The following is a 22,176-nucleotide window of genomic DNA, read 5'->3' on the forward strand; positions in this document are numbered from 1 at the left end:
TGTGTAAGTTAACGGCAAAATTATCTCCGAATTCCTGGAAGTAGAAACTTGGGAGCTATTCTAGAGACCCCTGGTGGAGGAGAGTCCAACCCAGCCTGCACGGCCGGGCCGGCCTTCTTGGTTTTAATTAACCCTGAATTGGAGTGCCTTCGTAGGACACGCTTGTCCGGGTGCCGAGGCCCCACTGCTCTGCCCTGTCGTACCTGCTGCACCTCACACATTTCTCTTACTTGTCTAGGTTCTGCCTGAATTCGTAGCACCTGAGAGAGGAGAGTCTGGTTCCCAGAGATGGCTTTGTTTAGGCCATCTAAATAATTTCCTTCTGAGATGAACGGAATCATCTGCTCCTCCTTCTCCTCACCATGCGTATGACCAAGACCCAACTCCGAAATGATTCTCAGATCCGCTCCCCCACTCTTATCTTCCCTCCCATTCCCTAGTGCAGGTCCTTGGCACCTCTGGCTGGGTTATCACAGTAAAAACCAGGCCAGCATCTTCTCCATCTAAACAGCTTTCCAAGTGTAATCCAAGTACGATCACAGGATTTCCCAGTTTAGAAGCTTTCAGTTTCCCTCAGCCCTCCTAAGTGTTATTATGGCATTCGAAGCTCTTTTGACCTGATTGCAGTGTGCTTTACTTATTTCAGCTGTTCCTCCCAATCTTCCTGCATTCTGTTCTCTGACCTGCAACTACGCCCCAACACCCAGCTCTGTTACAGGATTAAGAGCCTAAGGGGTATATATGGTCCCCACATCCTTCCCTGGTCCCTGACCATTCTTGCGTACTCAGCTCATGTGTCCCTTTGAAGTCTTTCCTGACAGCCCCAAGGCAGTGACTGCACTCCCTCTGTACTCCTGTAGCATTAGGTTTAGATCTTTATTGTAGCATTTATTATAATACTAACTTAAACTCATGTCACAAGCACCCACTCTCAACATTTACAGGTAAGTTCATCAAGCATATAGTAACTGCTCTCTCTATAGATATCTATGTGTGTGTGTGTGTGTGTGTGTGTGTGTGTGTGTGTGTGTAGTTAATTGGATTAAGTTTATTTCACTTTATTTTGACATCTGGTTCTAAGACCTGGTTCGCAGTGCAGGTAGTTAATACCAGTTAGACTTAGGTGACTGTACACAAGTTGCTTACTCTCTCCAAAGTAAGTTTTTATCATTTATAAAATGGGAGTAAAAATAGGCCCTGCCTCATAGGTTCGCTGTGGGGATTAAATGAAGTACTGCATTTAGTAGTCCCTCACTGAGGAGTATTTGTTCATTTGTTATTTTTCAGTGTCTGTTCAGTGGCTTCTTTGCGACCTGTCCGTGTAAGACAGATGGCTTATCTATCTTTCTACATATCTGACATCCACCTTATCTCCTCTGGACTTTGCAATATATTGTTTTCAAGGAAAAATAAACAGATGCTTAGTCAATAAATGTGGGATCTTCCCATTCTTATTTATTTCCTGAAAATCTAGGCTTACATGAGTTGGACTAAATGACACATTTGAAGTTTCAAGTATAAGGTGAAAGAAGGTAGAAAAGCATGGTACTCACAAAGAATTCCATAGCTGTGGGAACACAGTAGGAAATTAGCTCTGAGTTTTTAAAACGTTGTACAAAACTTAGGCGAGGGGCTTCCCATGGTGGCGCAGTGGTTGAGAGTCCGCCTGCTGATGCAGGGGACGCGGGTTCGTGCCCCGGTCCGGGAGGATCCCACATGCCGCGGAGCGGCTGGGCCCGTGAGCCATGGCCGCTGGGCCTGCGCGTCCGGAGCCTGTGCTCCGCAACGGGAGAGGCCACAACAGTGAGAGGCCCGCGTACCGAAAAAAATAAAAAATAAAAAAATGAAAAATGGTCCACGTCAAAAAATCTTTCTTAAAAAAAAAAAAAAAAAACTTAGCGAAAGAGTTTAAAAATTGTACAAATGGAAAAAAAGGCAAGACTATATAGGATGATGAGTCAAAAATATACTTTCTTTGTAGCATTTTCTACTTCCTCTTTCCCTGTAATGGATACAATAAACCCTGAAATCTGAGAGTCATTTAAATATCAGGTACTGTGATAGGTTGAAGGTTGAGTTTATTGGATTTTCATGTCACATTTCAGGAAGCTAGTGAGGAGAAGTTGATATTAAGTAAGCATTCTGAAAAAGCCTTTTAGCAAATAGTTTCTGAGAAGGCAAAAGAAGGATATGCTTTTAAAGAAAATACAGATATTTAAAAATAGAAACTACAATATTTAGTGTTAGCTCCAACGAGCTCTCTAAAGCGAGCCCAAACTTGGTTACTGATGCTAGCAAACCACATACTAGTTGGATAAGGACTTCTTTATGTTGGTTTAGAAAAGATGCCAAGCGGGCACTGTGGGCTGGGGATGGAAAGCCTGCCCCTGTCTGCTAGGCTCTAAAGAGCTTATTATACTAGCTGTGGGCAAAAAAGGGATATTTAAAACCCAACCAAGGCATATGAGAAAGTGGTAAACTCCTGGGAAAAAAGGCAAACAGTTCAGGGAAATTTTGCAGTATTTAGATGGTTTGAACCAAAACAAACAAACAAAAACCAAAGCAATAAAAATCAAAAATAAAACAGAGAAAAAAGAAAAAAATACCCATCTCCTTTAGTACCCTGTGCATGCAATTATCATAGTACATCCAAAGGGTACTGACATGATTCTGTGTCTGTTTTTCCCACTAGTGCAGGATCTTTGAAACTACTGATAGTGACATACAGTAAGAAATACATTTTTCAGTTATAAGATAAATAGGTACTAGAGATGCAATGTACAACGTGATAAATATAATGAACACGGATGTACGTTACATGTGAAAGTTGTTAAGAAAGTAAATCCTAACAGTTCTCATCACAAGGAAAAAAATTTTCTTTTTCTATTTCTTTCACATTGTATCTATATGGAATGATGGATATTCACTAAACTTATTGTGGGAATCATGATGCATGTAAGTGGAATCATGATGCATTTAAGTCAAATCATGCTGTACACTTTAAACGTATATAGTGCTATACATCAATGATATCTCAATAAAAATGGAAGAAGCATAAAAGGAAGTAATCCATATACAGTACCTAGAACAGTATATGGAACATACTAAGTGTTCAATAAATGTTATCTGCTAATTTTAAAAAGTACATTTTCCATCACTACTCAAGGCCCACATACAAATTATGCTAAAGTGAAAGAAAGAAAGAAAGAAAGAAAGAAAGAAAGAAAGAAAGAAAGAAAGAAAGAAAGAAAGAAAGAAAGAAAAAGAAAGAAAAAAAGAAAGGAAGAAAGGGAAAGAAAGAAAGAAAGAAATTCGTATTATAATAATTATCTTTGTCCTCTGATACTTTATATTCTAGTTTAGTCTATTTCATTTTTTTTAAAAAAATGTTTGCAACCAACCAAATTCATTTGATAATCCACCAACAGGCCATGATTCACAGTATGAAAAACACTAGAGTTTTAGTTTTTTTATACATTCACGGCGTAGCAGATGGTCAGGCACATAGCAGACTCCCCGATAACTGTGAAAGTGTACTGATTGTTTAAGATGATCGGACTTCATCTGGTTTTTTTTAAGGCTAAAAACAAATAGTCTGTGATTATTTAGAAATGCAAAATGGAAACCTCTCGGAGTCAGATGTGTTTATGAGAAAAACACACCAAACTAACTTTATTCTCTTATCTTAATGATTTAGTAAACCATGGAAATACCATAGACGTGGAGTGTCTGGATTTCAGCCAGGAACTGACAAAAGGCTCTCATGATATTGTTGTGGCCAAGACGGCAAACTGCTGGAGGCTACAGAGCATTTTGTTAGTAGCTGGTTGAGTAACTCCATCAAAGAGTGTGATCAAACGACTGAAAGTAACTGAAGGAGAGATCTCTGGGGGGTGCTTTCAGGTTATGCCCATTTTAAGAATAACTTGAACGAGTCAGAAGAATTCATGTTTTTTAGATGTGAAGATGGCACAGATTATTCACTAAGTGATCTTGAGCAAGGCACCCACTTTGAGACTCAGTTTTCTCAGCTGTAAAATGGAAATGATAACAATACACATTTAGCATGGTTTGTCAACAGGATCAAATGAGATTATATATGAAAATGCCTGATAAATGTTAAAGTGCAAGATAAAACTAATTATTGTTGTTAGAGCATAGTGATATCGAGATGCATGAAGATCTTAACAGAATTGAAGGACGGCCTATTAATAAGATGAAATTTCATGAAGTAAAATATAAAGACCATAACTTCACAAATCTATTATAGGATGTGCAAGATGGAAAGGCTTGGTTCCTATTAATAGCCTTGAGAGTTGTAGCAGATTTAAGCTTAATATGAGTTAACCATGTAATGTGGCTACCAAACTATGATCACCCACATTAGTATACCTGACCAGAAGCATGAATCTCAATACTTGGAAGGTTGCAGACCCACTGTATTCTGCCTGGTCACATACATCAGGAACAATGAGCCACATTTTCAGGGGCACGTGGAAAGGGATTTACTCCTAGAGAAGAGTAATCGGAATGGCCAATGATCTAGACACCACAACCTTCTATGAAGGATGACTGAAAGAACTAATGATTTGGTTTAGAAAGAAGGAACTCAAGAGCAGTGCTACTCGAAGTGTGGTTAAGGGGTTGACAGTCCTCAAACTTACTAGTCTTCACTGAGGTAAGTTCAGACGTTGAGAGTAAGCATTAAAACCATTTGTCACCATTTGGCAAGGCTGTGCTATACGAGTTCATGATCAGTGGACTTGTCTTATTGAACAGGGTTGAGACCAGCTTGGGTGTTGGGCGCAGCAGGTTATAATGTGTGACGTTTCAAGATTAGTTTATCTACCATAACCCAAAGTGTATAATGTACAGGATCCACTGTTTTACAGAAAGATAATTGCAGAAGTTGGATAGTAATGAAAGATTGAAGATGAATTTTGAAAATACAGCATCACTTACTTCATTTTGAATGAAAGGTAAAAAAAATAGCCAAAACTTTAAAGAATTACTTTAAGACTTCTTTGATTCCACTCAACATATTCTGTGAGATGGGTTTCTTTATGATGACTAGTATTAAAACAAAGAAACAGGGACTTCCCTGGTGGTGCAGTGGTTAAGAATCCGCCGGCCAATGCAGGGGACACAGGTTCAAGCCCTGGTCCAGGAAGATCCCACATGCCGCGAAGCAACTAAGCCTGCGTGCCACAACTACTGAGCCTGCGAACCACAACTACTAAGCCTGCATGCCTAGAGCCCATGTGCCACAACAAGAGAAGCTACTGCAATGAGAATCCAGCACACTGCAAAGAAGAGTAGCCCCCGCTCTCTGCAACTAGAGAAAGCCTGAGTGCAGCAATGAAGACCCACACAGCCAAAAAAACAAAATAAAACAAAACAAAAAAACAAAGAAACATTTTAGATATGCATTTTTCCCTGTGAGTAGTGTTGCTGTCAATCCAACCTAAATTAGATAACAAGCAAAAAACTCACTGTCAGGAATACTTATAGTCATAGTGTTTGATTGAAATGTGCGTACAGACATTTAACATGGGGAATTTCAAAGTTAACTTTTTGTTTATTTCTGACAGCTGAACAACAAAAAAAGTTATAAGTGCAATCATGATTCTTCATATTAATAGCCTAAGTATACTTTTAATAAAAATATGAATAATTTTTGTAATTCTTTTCTATTTCCTGTTATATTTGTTCCAATTATATTTATTGGGATGCAATTTTGTATCTGTAGAGTCTAATAAAACATTTAGGCTTGTATTTTCTATAACCTTTTATCATTTCATATTTCTAATAATTCCTTTGTAGTGAATTTTACAAATGTTATCTTGGTCAGTGGCAGACTGGAAATTAAAAAAAGAAAAATCAGTCACCATAGACAGTTTAAGAGACTTTGTTCTAGATTGAGCAAAGGTCAGAAAACTTTCTGTAAAGGGTCAGATAGTAAATATTTTAGATTTACAGGCCATCCAGTCTGTCACAACTACTCAACTCTGCCTTTGCAGCCAAAAGAATGGGTGTGGCTTTGTTCCAATACAACTTCCTTTACAAAAGCAGGAGCACTAGTTTGCTGACCCCGGATCTAGAGGAAGGGGAAATCCATATTCTGTGCTTCTCCAGAGAAAACAGCTGGAATCAGATGGGCAAATTTACATAGAATCAGCTTTTAGCTTATTATATGGAAGACTTCTGGTAATTAGGAAAAACCAAACTGCCTTGCAATATAACGAACTCATCACGTCTAGATGCTTACAAACAGAGCCTGAGTGAATTATGATAGATGCTCTAAAAGTATATCCTGTACTGGATGGGAGACTGGAAAAGATGAGCGAAGATCTAACTCAAAGATCCTATGGTTCTAGGACATTCACGTGCAACAGTCTTCAATTCAAGACTGTATACTCTCCAGCCAAACGAATGATGGAATGAAATGTAACTTCTTTCATGTGACGCTGCTGTTCGGAGCTGCCAGGAGGTGTCTTATTTGGTGGGAGATTTGAGGTTGTGAAAGGCAGGGGGGCCGGTGGGGTGGATTGGGAGGCAGAGGTCAGGCTCCCTGACGACACCCGCAGCTCCTTTGAAATGCCCACGGCATCCAGGCCGGGAGGTGCTGGCTGCAACGTGGCAATTAGTCATTGTTTCTGTGTGGCTTTCCACCTTTGGCCATGATTTCAGAGAGCTTTGTTAAAACTGTAACTTTAACCAGAAACTTCTTTTGAAGCTGCTCTTTCTCCCCTGGGAAATCTTAGGTAAGAGTCCTGTGTTCGTGCGCGTCCCTCTCTTTCCTCATCTAACAGAGCTCCTTATGGGAGTTCGGTCTCTGACTTTAGCTTTGTACTCAGAGCTAAGCACTATCGCATAAACGCTAACCGTAATTAGGGGATTTCAGTGTCGTCATAAAGCAAGTGTGAATTCTGTAGGTAATAATGAAGAGAAACACTTTTCTGAGAAAGATCAGCTTTGCAAGTGCCTTGGGGTTTTTAATTTAGATGAAACGCCAGTGTTTGGCTTTTTCTAAAAAATGAGAACATTCTTAGCTGAAATTATATATGCTTCAGAGACAAATGCCAACCAGACACTGCAAAAGAAAGGATTTTGTATTTTTTAAACAAAATTTGACCATCTCTTTCCGCTGGAAACAGGAGCCCATACAAGTCCACAGCCGTGAGAGGCGGCTAATGCATAGTTACACAGAAATTTAGACGTTTATCTTCCATTACAGTTGACTGGAGCTGAGCGGCTGAGCCCTCCAGTTCAGAAGCAGGGAACTGCCACTTGCAGCGCTGCAGGGGGAGGAGCCTGAGGCCCGAGGCGGACAACTGCTGACGTCCCCAGGCTCTCAGAAATGCCGGGTTCTAGTGAGTCTTTCAGTGAGGAGCCTGGCCAAGACTGAGGACACTCTTCTCCACCTGACTCTCACAGGGAAGGTAATCTCGATCTTTAGAGGACTACTTCTCTCTTCTGCAAAGTGGTAAGGTGCGATTTCATTTCTCCTGGTGCTTTACAAGCGAGTGGCATTTGATGTACAGGAAAAGTGCATGCCTAACTACGTATGAATGAGGCTTCACCATCTTTATGTATTCGTGGATTCTCTTTTTTTTTTTTTCTGCCTTGGGTCAACCCACCAAACTCTTCAGAATTAAACAGAATTAAATGAGAACCAAGTTCAGAGCAGAGCAATGAGATTCATGACTCATTCACTATGAGAGATCCAGAGATAAATTTCCATGAAGACATTAAATAGATCATGGACTTGAGTACAAGACAGCAAGAAATATCCTGCTTCTAAAACAACAATAAAAATACATAATTGTATGTATTGCTGAGGAAACCCTTCCAGGTCTCAGGCCAAGGGTCAGAAGCTCATGCCAATACATTTCTGAATATCTCTGAAAGGCCAGGAGGGGCAGTTTGCGGCCAGAATAGCTGGGCTCAGATCCTGCCTCTGCTGTTTCTTCGTGGCTCTGGGCAGGTTACTCATCTTCCCTGCCCTTCAACCTCTGCATCTGTGACACGGGGTTAGTGATGAGGAATAGTGCCTGGCACAGAGCGGGCACCGCGGGAGCTCGTTAACCACACCACAGAGCACTGAGCAAGCACACACGGCCCTTCTGAGGCCCAATGGTCCTGAAGGGAGAAGAATGACTGTGGCCCTGGACGGCTAAGCCATTTGGGGATGACATCCTGCAGCATTAAACATGTCTGGGCCTCTGCAGATTAGAGATGAACATTATATTTCTATTTCTTGGATTGATTAAAATGGGGACATACCCAGAGGAAATGCTACTGTCTTTTTTTTTCTTCTTCCAAACAAACTAATTCCAAAGTTGGTTGAAGCTCCCTGTGGTGCTTGGTTCGCGAGTTTCATTTTCTATTTTTGATCATTTGGCCTAGTCCTAGCCTGTATTTATTTTTGGCATTTTTTTGCAGTAAAATAAAGGACTAGCCTATGACTCGGGCAAGGGACAGATCATGGGAACACGTGCCACCACCAGGGTCTCCTGCATAGTTGCTTAGACCACAGTCACAGATGCTGGTCATGACTGAGATTCACAAGTGGGTGGAGATCACCCACTGGATTTATTTATTTCAAAATTCAGGCCATGAGTCCCCAGTTTACAATGTGGAAAGCAATGTTTTATTCAAGTGCGTGCATCTGCGGGGCCTACAGCTAAGTAGGGGCTGTAAGAGTGTGTGCCACTATATCCAACATAAGGACTAAATTAAGAATGTCAGAATACTGAAGTGACCAATTTACAGAGGAGCTTTTGTGAAGGTAACAGAGTCTAACAAATGTTATTCAAGCCTATCTCACATGTGGGTTTTGAAATGCCGGCAATAAGGGAAGAATCCAATCACACCACTTGGTTGAAAACAAATCCTGTTGTTAGTTTTTGGCATTTGCTTTTGTGACACACAGCAGCTAAGGATCTGCACCGGCAGTGTACAGACCAGCCACACAGGCGTGGCTACGCTCGGTTTAATAAGAACCATGTGTTACAAGCAAACAGTGTGTATGCTTCTCAAGGGGTCTATTCAGCCAGATAGCTGTTGGGATGTTTATTCCCACATTTACAATTTTTCTTTGACCTGGACAAATTGCCCATGTTTTAATATATTCTCTGGATATTGTTTTTCACCATTTTACCTCCTTAGCTTAAATCTTTGGCTCCCAGCTCAAACCCTAAACTGTTTTGAAGGTGAGGTCAACCAGAATTCATTTGCGCTTTTTTTGGGTGCTGTTTTAGAGCATAAATTCAGGTTAAAGTTATTTTTAAAGATTAGGTTACTCAGGAGTGACTTAAAATCCATGGGCTGTAATGACTTCTCTGTATAGACCAGAATAAAGAACACTTTCTTTTGACTCAAAGATGTTTTCTCTGCTTCTTCAAAATATACTAAGGCTTGACTTGTTACATACTGAAGATGTGAAATGAAAAAAGTAGGCAACGATTTCAATTCTGAGTTTCCTAAAAGGATCAATTCAGTGAGAAAGAGAGGTCTTTCAGTGCAGTGGTTAGGGGCCTCGGTTTTGGAGTTAGACACACCTGAAATTGAAACCCTGCTCCTCCACTGGTTGAAAGATCACGGGCAAGGGACTTAACCTGTTCAGGTTTTATTTTCCTTCTCTAGAAAACAGAGAATCCCTATCACAATGGATTAAATGCCATAACATAGCTCGTGGAAAACAGTAAGTGCTCAATAAAGTACAGCTTTGTTTCAGAACCAAAATCTCCTGTCTTATTCCTACAGAGGGAAGAGCACGTGCAAAGTCCTAGAAGAGGGAGGGAGCATAGTGGCTCGTAAAACTGAAGGACATTCCCTGTGACCAGAGAAAAGTGCAAGGGGCAAGAATGGAGAGATGCGGCAGGTTCTGAATCTTGCTGTTACACTCTCCCCCCAACCCCTCAACCATGATGAAACAAACCTGCCTGACAATGAATGCATCTTGACTGCACTTGAAAATAAAATGCCACAGGAAAGAATGAGGCAGAAGACACTTGGCCCCATAGATTCTTTTCTGCATTCTCTTAATCTACAAATCACTGTGGAGAATTTGGGTCTAATATGGAGTGGATATTTACAACTAAAACTTCTGAAAGATTATCATAAACAATTAAGGCATTTTACATTTTTATGCAAACCCTCTGATAAAACTAAATCAAAATGAAACAGTGAAACAAACAGACGTCAGCCTAGATATATAACAGACTTACTTATGATGTTTATGATATAATGGGATATTTGGAGAACAAACACTGATGGTCGGGCATTTCAGAATTTTGCTTCAGTTCGTGTTGTTTTTCATTTGTGAATGCAAGCTTCTCCTATTGGTATAGCCATGGTCTCAGTAAGGTGTAGTAAGCTTACCTACCTTTTTCCTTTGGAAGTTCACATCAAGTTTCATTGAGGCACACTTGTTCAAGGTATTTAGTCGTCTAAAAAGAAAGAAAAATGTGATGATTGCTACCATTAATGAACCTAAATCTTCCTTCCAGTTTGATAATTCTCATTGATTGCCAGTGAAGTTGAAAGTGCAGAAGCAACCAATCATGTCCGAAGAAAGGACTGTACCCAGAGAAGGTACACAGTAAAAGAGTTCCCATTTGTTCTCCAGCCTCCAGACCTGAGAGGACCTTCCATGAAGCCTACCAATCCCTGCCCCTTCCCTTTCCTGGCTTCTCTTTCCACTATTCTTGGAAGCTGTGAGCACTTAGTTTTAGTCATACTTTCACCAGTCCCTCAATTCGTCTGCCACCTTGACCTTCCATCCAGTCTATCCTACTAATTCCCCAAATTTGGATCAACTCAACCATCTGTCTTCTCTTCTGCTCTTGTGTAATAGTGCTGAATTACACATGCCATGGACTGAACTGTGTCCTCCTCAAACTCATACACTGAAGCCCTAAATCGCAATGTGATTGTATTTGGAGTAAGAAGTAATAAAGGTTAAATGAAGTCATAGGGTGGAGCCCTGATCCAACAAGATTAACGTCTGTAAAGGAAGAGACACCAGAGCGCTCCCTCCCTCTCTCTCAATCCGCCACGGGAGGACAGGGCAAGAAGGTGGCTGTCTGCAAGCCAGGAGGAAAGTCCTTACTAGGAACCAAACCCTGTTGGCACCTTGATCTTGGACTTTCCAGCCTCCAGAACTGTGAGAAAATAAACCTCTGTTGTTTAAGACACCCAGTCTGTGGTATTTTGTTATGGCAGCCCGTGCTGACTAATATATACATTTTGAAATTCTCCCTCAGCTGGGCTCATCAAATTGCTACCCAGCATTTATTTCATTTTTGGTCTCTGGTCAGCATCCATTCTCAGAGAATGAAAACTATCTGAATCCCTCAACAGATGACTTAGCCACGACTGCCAGTGAGAAAATACAGCTTAAGTCACTAATTCTTTTAACAATTCTTTCCTTCATCATAGAAAAGAGATGCTCCTATTCTTTTTCAAAGCTAACACTTTATCATGTGTCTGATTTCAACATCCACCACTTCATTTGGGACTTTGACACCTCATTTATTCCCTCTCACCTCAGCAGACTCTTCACTGTTTTTTTCTCTAAGCTCATCCCTGTCATTAACAAACTGACTAACCAATTAGTTAGCAACATAAATAACCATAATCAAGCAAACTACCAATTTTCCTTCAATCTTATCTTTCCATCAAGCAACTCTACTCACCATCCTGACATCCCCTTCCTTATATTATTCAGTTTGCTGAGAACATCCTTAATTTTCATTCACTCTTCAACCCACTGTAATCTAATTTCATGAAATTCTCTTTGCAAATGCCTTTATTATTTTGTTTTATTTGATTTTTTTTTAAATTATAGCATATGGTTTAAGGAGTCAAACATTACCCCTCATGTCCTTTTCCATTTACCAGTCTTTGGAGGCAACTTTTTAAAGTGTTTCTTTTGGTGTTTACTTCCAGCAACATGTATGTGCTGTTACTTCTTCATTTTTCAGTTTAAGCCATTATCTATTGACGTTGTTCTATGAAAGATAAAGTTTTTTTTACTATGCATTCCCCCCTCATCCTCCTACATGCACATTTGTACCCTTTGCCTCTTATATAGTTGTCATAATTTTGTAATTTTTTGATAAATCAATATTTAGTGTTTATTTTCTTATGACCATGTAAATGCTATTCACATGTATATCATGCTCTGATTACTTTTCCTTTCATTCTAAACTTTTCATTATCCCAGGAGTTAATAAGCATCTTATTTGTTTCCTCAGTTTTCTGTGTACTTATCCTTAAATTCAAACTCAGACACTTCCCTAATTATCTAAATGTGTTAAAATATATCAGTCTATCTAATTTCCTTGGAGATGTCTTTCTCAGAGCCTTCTGACCTGTTCTAGTTGGGGTTGCTATATATATTTTTTCTTTTTAAATCATGGGCTGATTAGATTTCTCAGAACTCAGATTCTTCTTGAGTGTGTTTTCCAGTGCTCTGGAGCTGAGTTACAAAAGAGGCCTGGGGATCTCAATATTTGGAATATAGGTAGACTGTCAATGGAGCCCCCATTTTCAATAGAGTATTCCATTTTCAGCAGTGTCTGATGTCCCTCGGTCCAGCCTCTCCAGAGAATAAACTTCCAGTCTTGTGCTGATGGTTAGGGAGAGAAGTCAGCAAGATTTAGCTTGCGGAGTGGATCAACGGCTCTACCTACTTTAAAATAGAATTTCAACACTTCCCTGGTGGTTCAGTGGGTAAGACTCCACACTCCCAAAGCAGGGGGCCTGGGTTCGATCCCTGGTCAGGAAACTAGATCCCACATGCATGCCACAACTAAAAGTCCGCATGTCACAACTAAGAATCGCCACAACTAAGAAGTCTGCATGCTGTAACTAAGAGCCCTCATGCCACAACTAAGAGTTGGCAGGCCGCAACAGAAGATCCTGCATGCTGCAACGAAGATTCTGTGAGCCACAACTAAGACCTGGTGCAGCCAAAAATAAATAATAAATAAATAAATATTTTTAAAAATAAAATAGAATTTCAAACAACCCTCTTCTTTTTTTTGTATAAGTTTTTAAAATTTTATTTTATTTTTATTTTTGGCTGCGTTGGGTCTTCGTTGCTGCGTGCGTGCTTTCTCTAGTTGCGGGGAGCGGGGCCACTCTTCATTGTGGTGCGTGGGCTTCTCACTGTGGTGGCTTCTCCTGTTGTGCAGCACGGGCTCTAAGCATGCGGGCTTCAGTAGTTGCAGCACCTGGGCTCAGTAGTTGTGGCTTACAGGCTCTAGAGCGCAGGCTCAGTAGTTGTGGCACACGGGCTTAGTTGCTCTGCGGCGTGTGGGATCTTCCCGGACCAGGGCTCGAACCCGTGTCCCCTGCACTGGCAGGCAGATTCTTAATCAGTGCGCCATCAGGGAAGTCCCAACCCTCTTGTTTTTGACTCACCTTCAATCTCACTTCACATTTCGGATTTTTAGGATTTCTGTAGTGAAAATTGAGTTATTTTATGACTTTGTCCACTGACCTATGACTTTGTCCACTGACCATTTAGATTTTGTTTCTTGGGCTTGTCAAATCCTCTACCATATATTTTTGTTTTTCTGCTTTGAAAATTTGGTAACTGTGATTTCTCTCTCTCTGTGTGGACATTTGCTTTCATAAAGGAATATCTCTCTGTAAATTAGTGGAAATTTAGAAGCAGCAAATTCAGTTGCAAAGCCTCCCATCTTTGACCAATGACTTTTTTTTTGTATTCTGGTTGTACATAGATCTTAAGTTTTCAGTTCAATGAGTTTTGGCAATTGTAACTACCCTCGAACAAGATAAAGAACATTTCTTGACATCAGAAGGTCCTCCTGTGCTCCTTTACTGTCAGTTTTCCCTACCACCACATCCCCTCCCGCCACTCCCAATCATCATATAAATGGGATCATACAGTATGTATTCTGTGTGTGTCTGGCTTTTTTCACTCATCACAATGTTTTTGACATTAATTTGTGTTGTGTATAGCAATAATCATTCCTTTTAACTACTGAGTAGTATTCTATGGTATGAAGATATGGTTTGAAGTGTCCATGGGTTTACCCCATGGACATTGGGCTCTTTCCAGTTGTGACCAATGAGTTTTTAATCACCAAATTCCATAGTCTCTTTCTAGCAAAGACCTATTTGTAGCAATGGGCCTAATTGGCGCTCACCTTCCTTGAAACTCTTCTGGTCTTCGGCATTCATGGTGATGAATTCTCTCATCTCTCTAAACACTATCTCCTTCCTGTCACCAAGCAATACTTGCACCTTAACTATTGATATTTTTTAGAATTCAGACTGGGGTTCTTGTTCTTTTTACTCTGCATGAGCATAATGAGATATCTCATCTTAAAATAAACTAGACTCTGATGATGCCCATCCTCTTTCTCTAGCGTGGGCATCTCACCTGAGCTCCAGAGCTACATTCCCAACTACTCACTAGTCTCATCCATCCGTGGGGTCCTCCTGGCCCTTCCAACACACCTATTAAAACTGAACTTGCTGCATTCTCTTCAAAACCTGTTTTTCCTATTTAAAGTCTTGTCTTGATTAAGAGCATCACCACTAAGCCACCCAAACCAGAAAATGGAGTCAACTTGAGACCCTTCTTCTTCAAGGTCTACATTCATTTGAGCGTCAAGTCCTATCAATTATACCTCCATGATATCTTTGAAATCTTGCCTCTCCTTGGTCCCGCTCAGTCCCTTCTCATCTTTTTCTTAGAGTCAGGCAACAGCCTTTTAAATTGGTTTCACTAATGCTTCACATTGAAACCAGTTCTATTTCTCAACTTTTTATCATGTCACTTATTTACTTAAAATTATTTGATGACTATATTCATTTTCAGCCATCTCCAGTTTACCCACTCACTAGACATTCATTAGTGTCAAATATGATAGGCAGTTATGGATTAGAAGCTGACCATCTAGTCTGAAGCTGGCTTCTGCAGGTTCTTGGCCTTTGCTCCTATAACTGACAGCCTGTTTTTTTTGGCCAGTTCCACATGTATTAACGTCTCTACCTAAGAGCTAAGAGTGGTATGTTAAATGCATTATATACTGTTGACCTTTGAACAATATAGGTTTGAATTGTGTGGGTCCACTCACACACACACCTTTTTTTTTCAATAAATATATTGGAAAATATTTTGAGATCTGCAACATTTTGAAAAAACTTGGAGATGAACTCCTTAGCCTAGAAATATCGAAAAAATTGAGAAAAAGGTATGTCATGAATGCATAAAATACATGTAGATACTAGTCTATCCTTACATAGGCACAAGGTGATATTTAATATAAAATCAGCAATGTATTAGTTTTCTTGCTGTTTTATAACTTTGCTTTCAAAAAATCACATTACCATACAATATGCCTCTTTCTCATAATTGGAGAAATTGCATATCAGTCTATCATCACAAGGAAGTGGTTTTTAAAAAAAGTAACAATGTTTCCAGTACTGGACTATGAATATAGATGCAGTACTTATGCCATAAAAATTTTTTAATGATTCATTCATTAGTGTGTAGGCTAAGCTACCGTGAAGCAATCCTGTCAATTAAACTAGGCTACCATAAGGCAATCATATTGCTGCTTCTTTGTTAACACGTGAATCGTTATACCTCTAAATAAATATGAATTTCTTTTTCACATTATCTTTTCATTTTTGATGTGTTAGTAACATGTATAACATCTGCAATGTTTTGTATCATATAAACCAATATTCATGTAGGTACCAACACACGTCTTGTAAGCAGACGACATGGACTTACAGTGTCGAAAAATACAGTACAGCACTGTAAATGTACTTTCTCCTTCTTATGATTTTCTTAATAACATTTTCTTTTGTCTAGCTTACTCTATTGTAAGAATACAATATATAACACATATACAAAATATGTGTTAATTGACTGTTTATGTTATTGATAAGGCTTCTGATCAACAGTAGGCTATTAGTTAAAATTTTAGGGAACCAAAAGTTAAATGTGAATTTTGACTTAGTGGGGGGTCAGCAACCCTAGCCCTTGCATTGTTCAAGAGTCAACTGTACATTGGTCAAGGCATATATATATATATCTCCTCACTTGGAAGTTCTGATATATACCTAAATAAGTTGATGTTTCTCATTGGCAGCTCTGTAATAGGTTTGTTTAGGAAGGATTCTCTGTTATTTATAAAATTTACTTATCTAACAAACTTGTTATTCCATTATGGTTTGGAAACACAAACTATTTTATTCTACACAAAAGATTTTTACCTACTGCACTTACAAAAGTCATCAAATGGTTCATGCTTTACATACCACATACTTGAATATGCTTTATACTTTCTGACACACATAGGAAGTTTATTTATTATTTTTTATAGCTAGAGACTCTAACATTTAACTATCTAGAATACATAGAGACATAGAGATAGTGACTTAAATTCTGTAAGTCACAAAACCTGATTTAAAAAGTGGGCAATATATTTGAACAGACACTTCTAAAAGAAGATATACAAATGGCAAATAAGTAAATGAAAAGATGCTCAACATCATTCGTCATTGGAGAAATACAAACTAAAATCATAATGAGACACCACCATACACACACTAGAATCTCTAAATTAAAAATACTTACAACACTAAGTTTTACAAGAATATAGAACCACTGAAACTTCCAAAGGGGTACGGCCTCTTTGGAAAACAGCTCGGCAACTTCTTATAAAATTAAACATGTTTTTAGCATCTGACCCAACAATTGCACTCTTAGTTATTTATCCAAGATAAAATAAATCATACATCCATATAAAGACAGGTACTTGAATGTCTGTAGCAGCTTTATTCACAAAATAGGCAAAAAGTGGCAATAATCCAAATGTCCATCAACAGGCAAATGGATAAAAAATTGTTGTATATCCATACAATGAAGTACTCAACAATACAGAGGCACTAACTCCTAATACACACAGCAACGTGGATGAACCTCAGAGGCACTGTGCAGATTGAAAGAAGCCAGATACAAAGTGGGGACACTATATGATTGCATCTATAAAAAATGTACAAACGGTAAAGGTGTAGTGACAGAAAACAGCTCAGCGGTTGCCAGTGTGGCAATGGAAATGCTCCATACCATGACTGTGGTGATAGTTACATAACGTAACCATATATATTTGACAAAACGCATCCAGTTGTATTCTTTAAGTTGGTGAATTTTTTTGAACATAAGTTATACTTCAGAAAAGCTGAATAAAAATAATGCAAGTGGGTAACACCAGTGGGAATGGTGGAGTAAAGATCTCCAAAATCCTGCTCTTCCATAAAAATAACAAAAATACTGGCAAAAATGGTCAAAATAACTTTTTAGGAAAATCTGGAAATTAATAAAAGCTTGCAACAATTCAACTAGTGCCTATGTAAGAAAAATTACTGAATCTATGTAAGAACAGTGAGCTCTGTGGCACCTGAACGTGCCCTTTTTTCCTCAGCTCTCTGCAGGAGCTATGAAAAGCCGACAGGCATCACAATCAGAGGAGTTGTGAAAACCAGCAGCCTGGCAGCCACTGGAGAGGGCAGAATGGGTTTGACCTTCCCCAAAGGTCCATTTTTAAAGAATTTTCATTATTTGAGCTGTCTGGCAATTCACTGAATGCCCCCATTCACAGGGCTTATCTTTATTTAACCTGACACTGAGCTCATCACTGAGAAAAGCTTTTTCCCAGGGTGTTTGACAAAAACAATCAGTGGCAATTATTTAACACCATAGCTGCCTGAAGTGGTGATAACAGTTGAACCAAACAAGATGTGGACCAAAAGGAATGAAAGGAATAGCTGGGGAAATGAGATACCCACAGGGACTAAGAAAAGTTCTGACATATTCTTAGGAATCTAGAAGCCCAAGCACACGTGCAGAACTGTGTGCATACCTAGGAATGACCTGAGAAGGTCTAATTTCTCTCCTCTGGCTGACCTTGATGATCTGCACAAGCAGGAAATAAAGCCTGAGACAGAGTTACCAAATTCCTGCTGGAGCACTGAAACCATAGCCCAGTATGCACTAACTGTCCCTTGGCAAAGGCCAGCAGACATACTGGTTCAAGACATTTAAGGAAATCTCTGTCCAATCATCTGCAGACCACTAAGCTAACTGAGTACAGACTTCCATGGTCATACGAAGGATTCAGACTTTACATAATTAGTTGAAGAATGTCGCTAAACAAACAGCAACAATAACAACAAACTTTGGGGAGGAGGGGATCTGATTTTGAGAGTTGCCTCATTTATAATGTTTACAATGTCCAGTTTTAAACAGAAAATTATAAGACAACACACTGATTCTAAAGTTTATATGGAGAGGCAAAAGACCCAGAATAGCCAACACAGTCTTGAAGCAGAAGAATAAAGTTGGAGAATTGACACTATTCAATTTCCAGACTTACCGTAAAGCTATAGTAATCAAGACAGTATGATATTGGTGAAAGAAGAGATGAACAGAATAATGGAACAGAACAGAGAGCCCAGAAATAGACCCACACAAATATAGCCAACTGATCTCTGACAAAGGAGTAAAGGCAATACAATGGAGACAGGTTTTCAACAATGTTGAAAGAACTATATATCCACATGCAAAAAAAAGTCAGTCTAGACATAGATCTTATACTCTTCACAAAAGTTAACTCAAAATGGATCACAGACCTAAATGAAAGCACAAAACTGTCACACCCCTAGAAGATAACATAGGAGAATATCTGTATGACCTTAGGTTTAGTGATGACTTTCTAGGTACAAGATCAAAGTCACGATCTATGAAATAAATACTTGATAAACTGGACTTCATTAAAATTAAAAACTTCTTCTCTGTGAAAGAAACTGTCAAGTATATGAGAAGCTATGCCATAGGCTTAGAGAAAATATTTGTAAAAATCATATCTGATAAAGGACTGTCATCTAAAACATACGAAGAACTCTTAAAACTCAAAATAATAAAATAAACAATCCAATTAAAAAAAGAGACCAAAAATCTGAACAGATACCTCACCCAAAGAAGATACACTGATGGCAAATAAGCATCTGAAAAGATGCTGTATATCATATATCATTAGAAAATTGCAAATTAAAACAACCATGAGATACCACTACACACCTACTAGAACGACAAAATTCTAAAACACTGGTATTACCAAATTCTGGCTAGGATGAGGAACAACAGAAACTCTCATTCATTGCTGCTGGGAATGCAAAATGGTACAGCCCCTTTCAAAGACACTTTGGCAGTTTTTTATAAAACTAAACGTACTCTTAGTATACGTTCCAGTAGTTTGCACTCCTAGGTACTTATGCAAAGAGTTGAAAAGTTATTGCACACATAAACTTGCACGGGAATTTTTTTTAAGCCATAAAGACAAATATTATATTTCTAAAAGACATATGTACTCAAAATATAAACCAATGTGACAAAACTTTTGAAGCCAACATGTCCACAGTATCAATGGGTGTGAGGTGACATTGCACAGGAATGTTTATAGCAGCTTTATTCATAACTGCCAAAACTGGCAACTGGAAGTGCCAACAGCTTGGAAGTGACCAAGCTGTTCTTCAGTAGGCGAATGGAAAAATAAACTGTGGTCCATCCAGACAATGGAGTATTATTCAGTGCTAAAGAAATGAGCCATCAAGCCATAAAAAGACATAAAGGGACCTTAAATGCATATTACTAAACGGAAGAAGCCAATCTGAAAGGCTCCATACTATATGATTCCAACTGTATGACGTTCTGGAAGAGGCAAAGCCAGTAAGAAGATCAGTGGTTGCTATGTATTAGGAGTGAGGGAGGGATGATAGGGATGAGTAGACAGAGCATAGAGATCTTTAGGGCAGTGAAATATTCTCATGATACTCTAATGGTGGATACGTGACATTATACATTTGTCAAAACCCACAGAATGTACAAGACCAAGAGAGAAGCCTAATACCAACTACAGACTTTGGGTGATAATGATATGTCAATGCATGCAGGTTCACCAGTTGTAATGTGCCACTCTGGTGGGGATGTTAATTGTGGAAGAGGCTGTGCATGTGTGGGTACAGGTGGTATAGGAGAACTCTCCATACTTTGTGCTTAATTTTCCTGTGAACCTAAAACTGCTCTAAAAATAACGTCTATTTTTAAAAAATGTAGTCTTTGTTTTATTCATTTAAAAATCATTTTATTCCTTGGACTTTGAAATTACTGATGTAAAGTGATGTACATTTCTTTTGTTCTGATTCTACTTGCTTATTAGTTCTCAATACAATCTACAAAATTGTCATCATTAAAGACATGTTAGCGGGACTTCCCTGGTGGTCCAGTGGTAAAGAATCCTCCTTCCAATGCAGGGGACGTGGGTTCGATCCCTGGTCAGGGAACTAAGACCCCACATGTTGCGGGGCAACTAAGCCCACGTGTCACAACTACTAAGCTCGTGCGCCTCAACTAGAGAGCCTGCGTGCAGCAAACTACAGAGCCCACGAGCTCTGGAGCCCATGCACCATAATTAGAGAAGAGAAAACCCGCAAGCCACAACTAGAGAGAAGCCCGTGTGCCACAAGGAAGACCCCGCATGCCTCAAGGAAGAGCCCATGTGCCACAACTAAGACCCAATGCAGCCAAAAAAATAATAATAAATAATAAAATAAATAAATAAACAAACAAATAAATGGGCTTATAAAAGAAAAGACATCTTAGAATTTCTGGATACAATTTCAAGTATCATACACATAACCATTCACCTCCTCCTTTCACAGTGTATACATTTATCAAATCAACATGTATACTTTAAACATCTTATAATTTTGTCAATTATACCTCAATAAAGCTGAAAAAAAACCAGCTGATTTTTTAAGATGGGAAAAAAAGAAAAAGAGAGAAAGCACTCTTTATGGTGGTCTGAAACTAGGTAGACATTCCTAGCACGGTATAGCATCAGTCTGTATTTATCTTGCATAAGGTAAAGTAAACAATGGCTAGACTCTCCGAGAATACAAAATGGATGAAACACACCGGGGAGAGATGGAAATGCCTCTTTAAGGACTGGCTGCTTCAGGTAAAAGAACATGTCATATAACAGAAGTGTTCACAGCACTTTATCAAAACCACTGTGAAGTTCTGCTGCGATTGCAGCCAGTCTGCATTTAGGACAAATATTTAGCATCAGTATCTGTTTCCCTCTAACTTAATGATACCTTATATAAAGTAATATAAAACGCTTCAGATAATCTGAGTTGGTCTAACACTGGTGGCCTGGAAAGCTACTCCTGCATGAATAACAATTTTGATTATAAAACGTATTTTCTTTGCTGCATGAACGGTGTGTCTTTCCACTGGATTAGAGCCTCTTTTGAGGCAGGAACCATAATTTATTCTTCTAATCCGCATAAGCCCTAGCAGGTAATTTTATACATGATTGTCTCTGTAGGTTTTTCTTTTTTAACTGAACATACTTTTTCTACATAGGTCCAATCAGTGATTGACTTTAAATAGTCACAATAGACCTTGCATAGTCAGAATAAAAGAATTATTCTCCTCCACTGAATGTGACAGGCTGAGAGCTGCACCTTATTTGCATCTCTAACGCCCAGCACAGGCGCTGGCTCAGAGAGAATCCACTTGGTAAATGTTTGCTAAGGAAACATTAGAACTTGGCAGGCTCTAGGGACCACTTGGCCTGACCCTTTTATTTTCAAATGAGCAGACTAAGGCTCTGAGAGAAACACTTGCTCAAGGGAACCATGCATCATCTAGAGAGCTGGACTTCTTGTCCAGAGATTTCTCTGCTCCTGCCTACTCAGGGAAAATCTAGGAGGGCCTGGGAAATGACAGCCTGTGCCATGGACCTAGTCAATAGGCTAGTCAATAAATGGTAGTTTCCTTCCCCCGTCCACCTATTCCACGGAAAGAGGAAACCCATGACACGTGACGAAGCTGTCCAGTTTGTGCTCTGGACAAACTGGATTTACGTGTTAAGGTAAGCAAAGCAGTTTGACCTTTTCAGAAGTCATGTCCACAATGTCCACTGCTCCCAGAACCTGTTAATTTTTACTCTTTTCTTCAGGAGACTTTAGAACGGTTAATACATTAGTAAAGGAGAAATAGTCAAAAGTCTCATTTTAAAAGTGAAACGTGAGGCTCTGGTGGGAAAGTCAACA

General features: G+C 39.2%; 1 protein-coding gene across 4 annotated transcripts in view; it reads right to left on the reverse strand.

The window, feature by feature from the left end:
* The window catches only part of STARD13 (StAR related lipid transfer domain containing 13), a 222,332-nt gene that overhangs the window by 25,709 nt on the left and 174,447 nt on the right, over positions 1–22,176 (reverse strand). For all 4 annotated transcript variants that reach the window (XM_060129563.1, XM_060129562.1, XM_060129564.1 and 1 more), the window contains exon 4: positions 10,391–10,454. In XM_060129563.1, coding sequence (XP_059985546.1) covers positions 10,391–10,454 — 64 coding nt within the window. The remainder of the gene's footprint in view (positions 1–10,390; positions 10,455–22,176) is intronic.

This window comes from Lagenorhynchus albirostris, chromosome 18 (assembly GCF_949774975.1).
Source record: "Lagenorhynchus albirostris chromosome 18, mLagAlb1.1, whole genome shotgun sequence".
NCBI lineage: Eukaryota > Metazoa > Chordata > Mammalia > Artiodactyla > Delphinidae > Lagenorhynchus > Lagenorhynchus albirostris.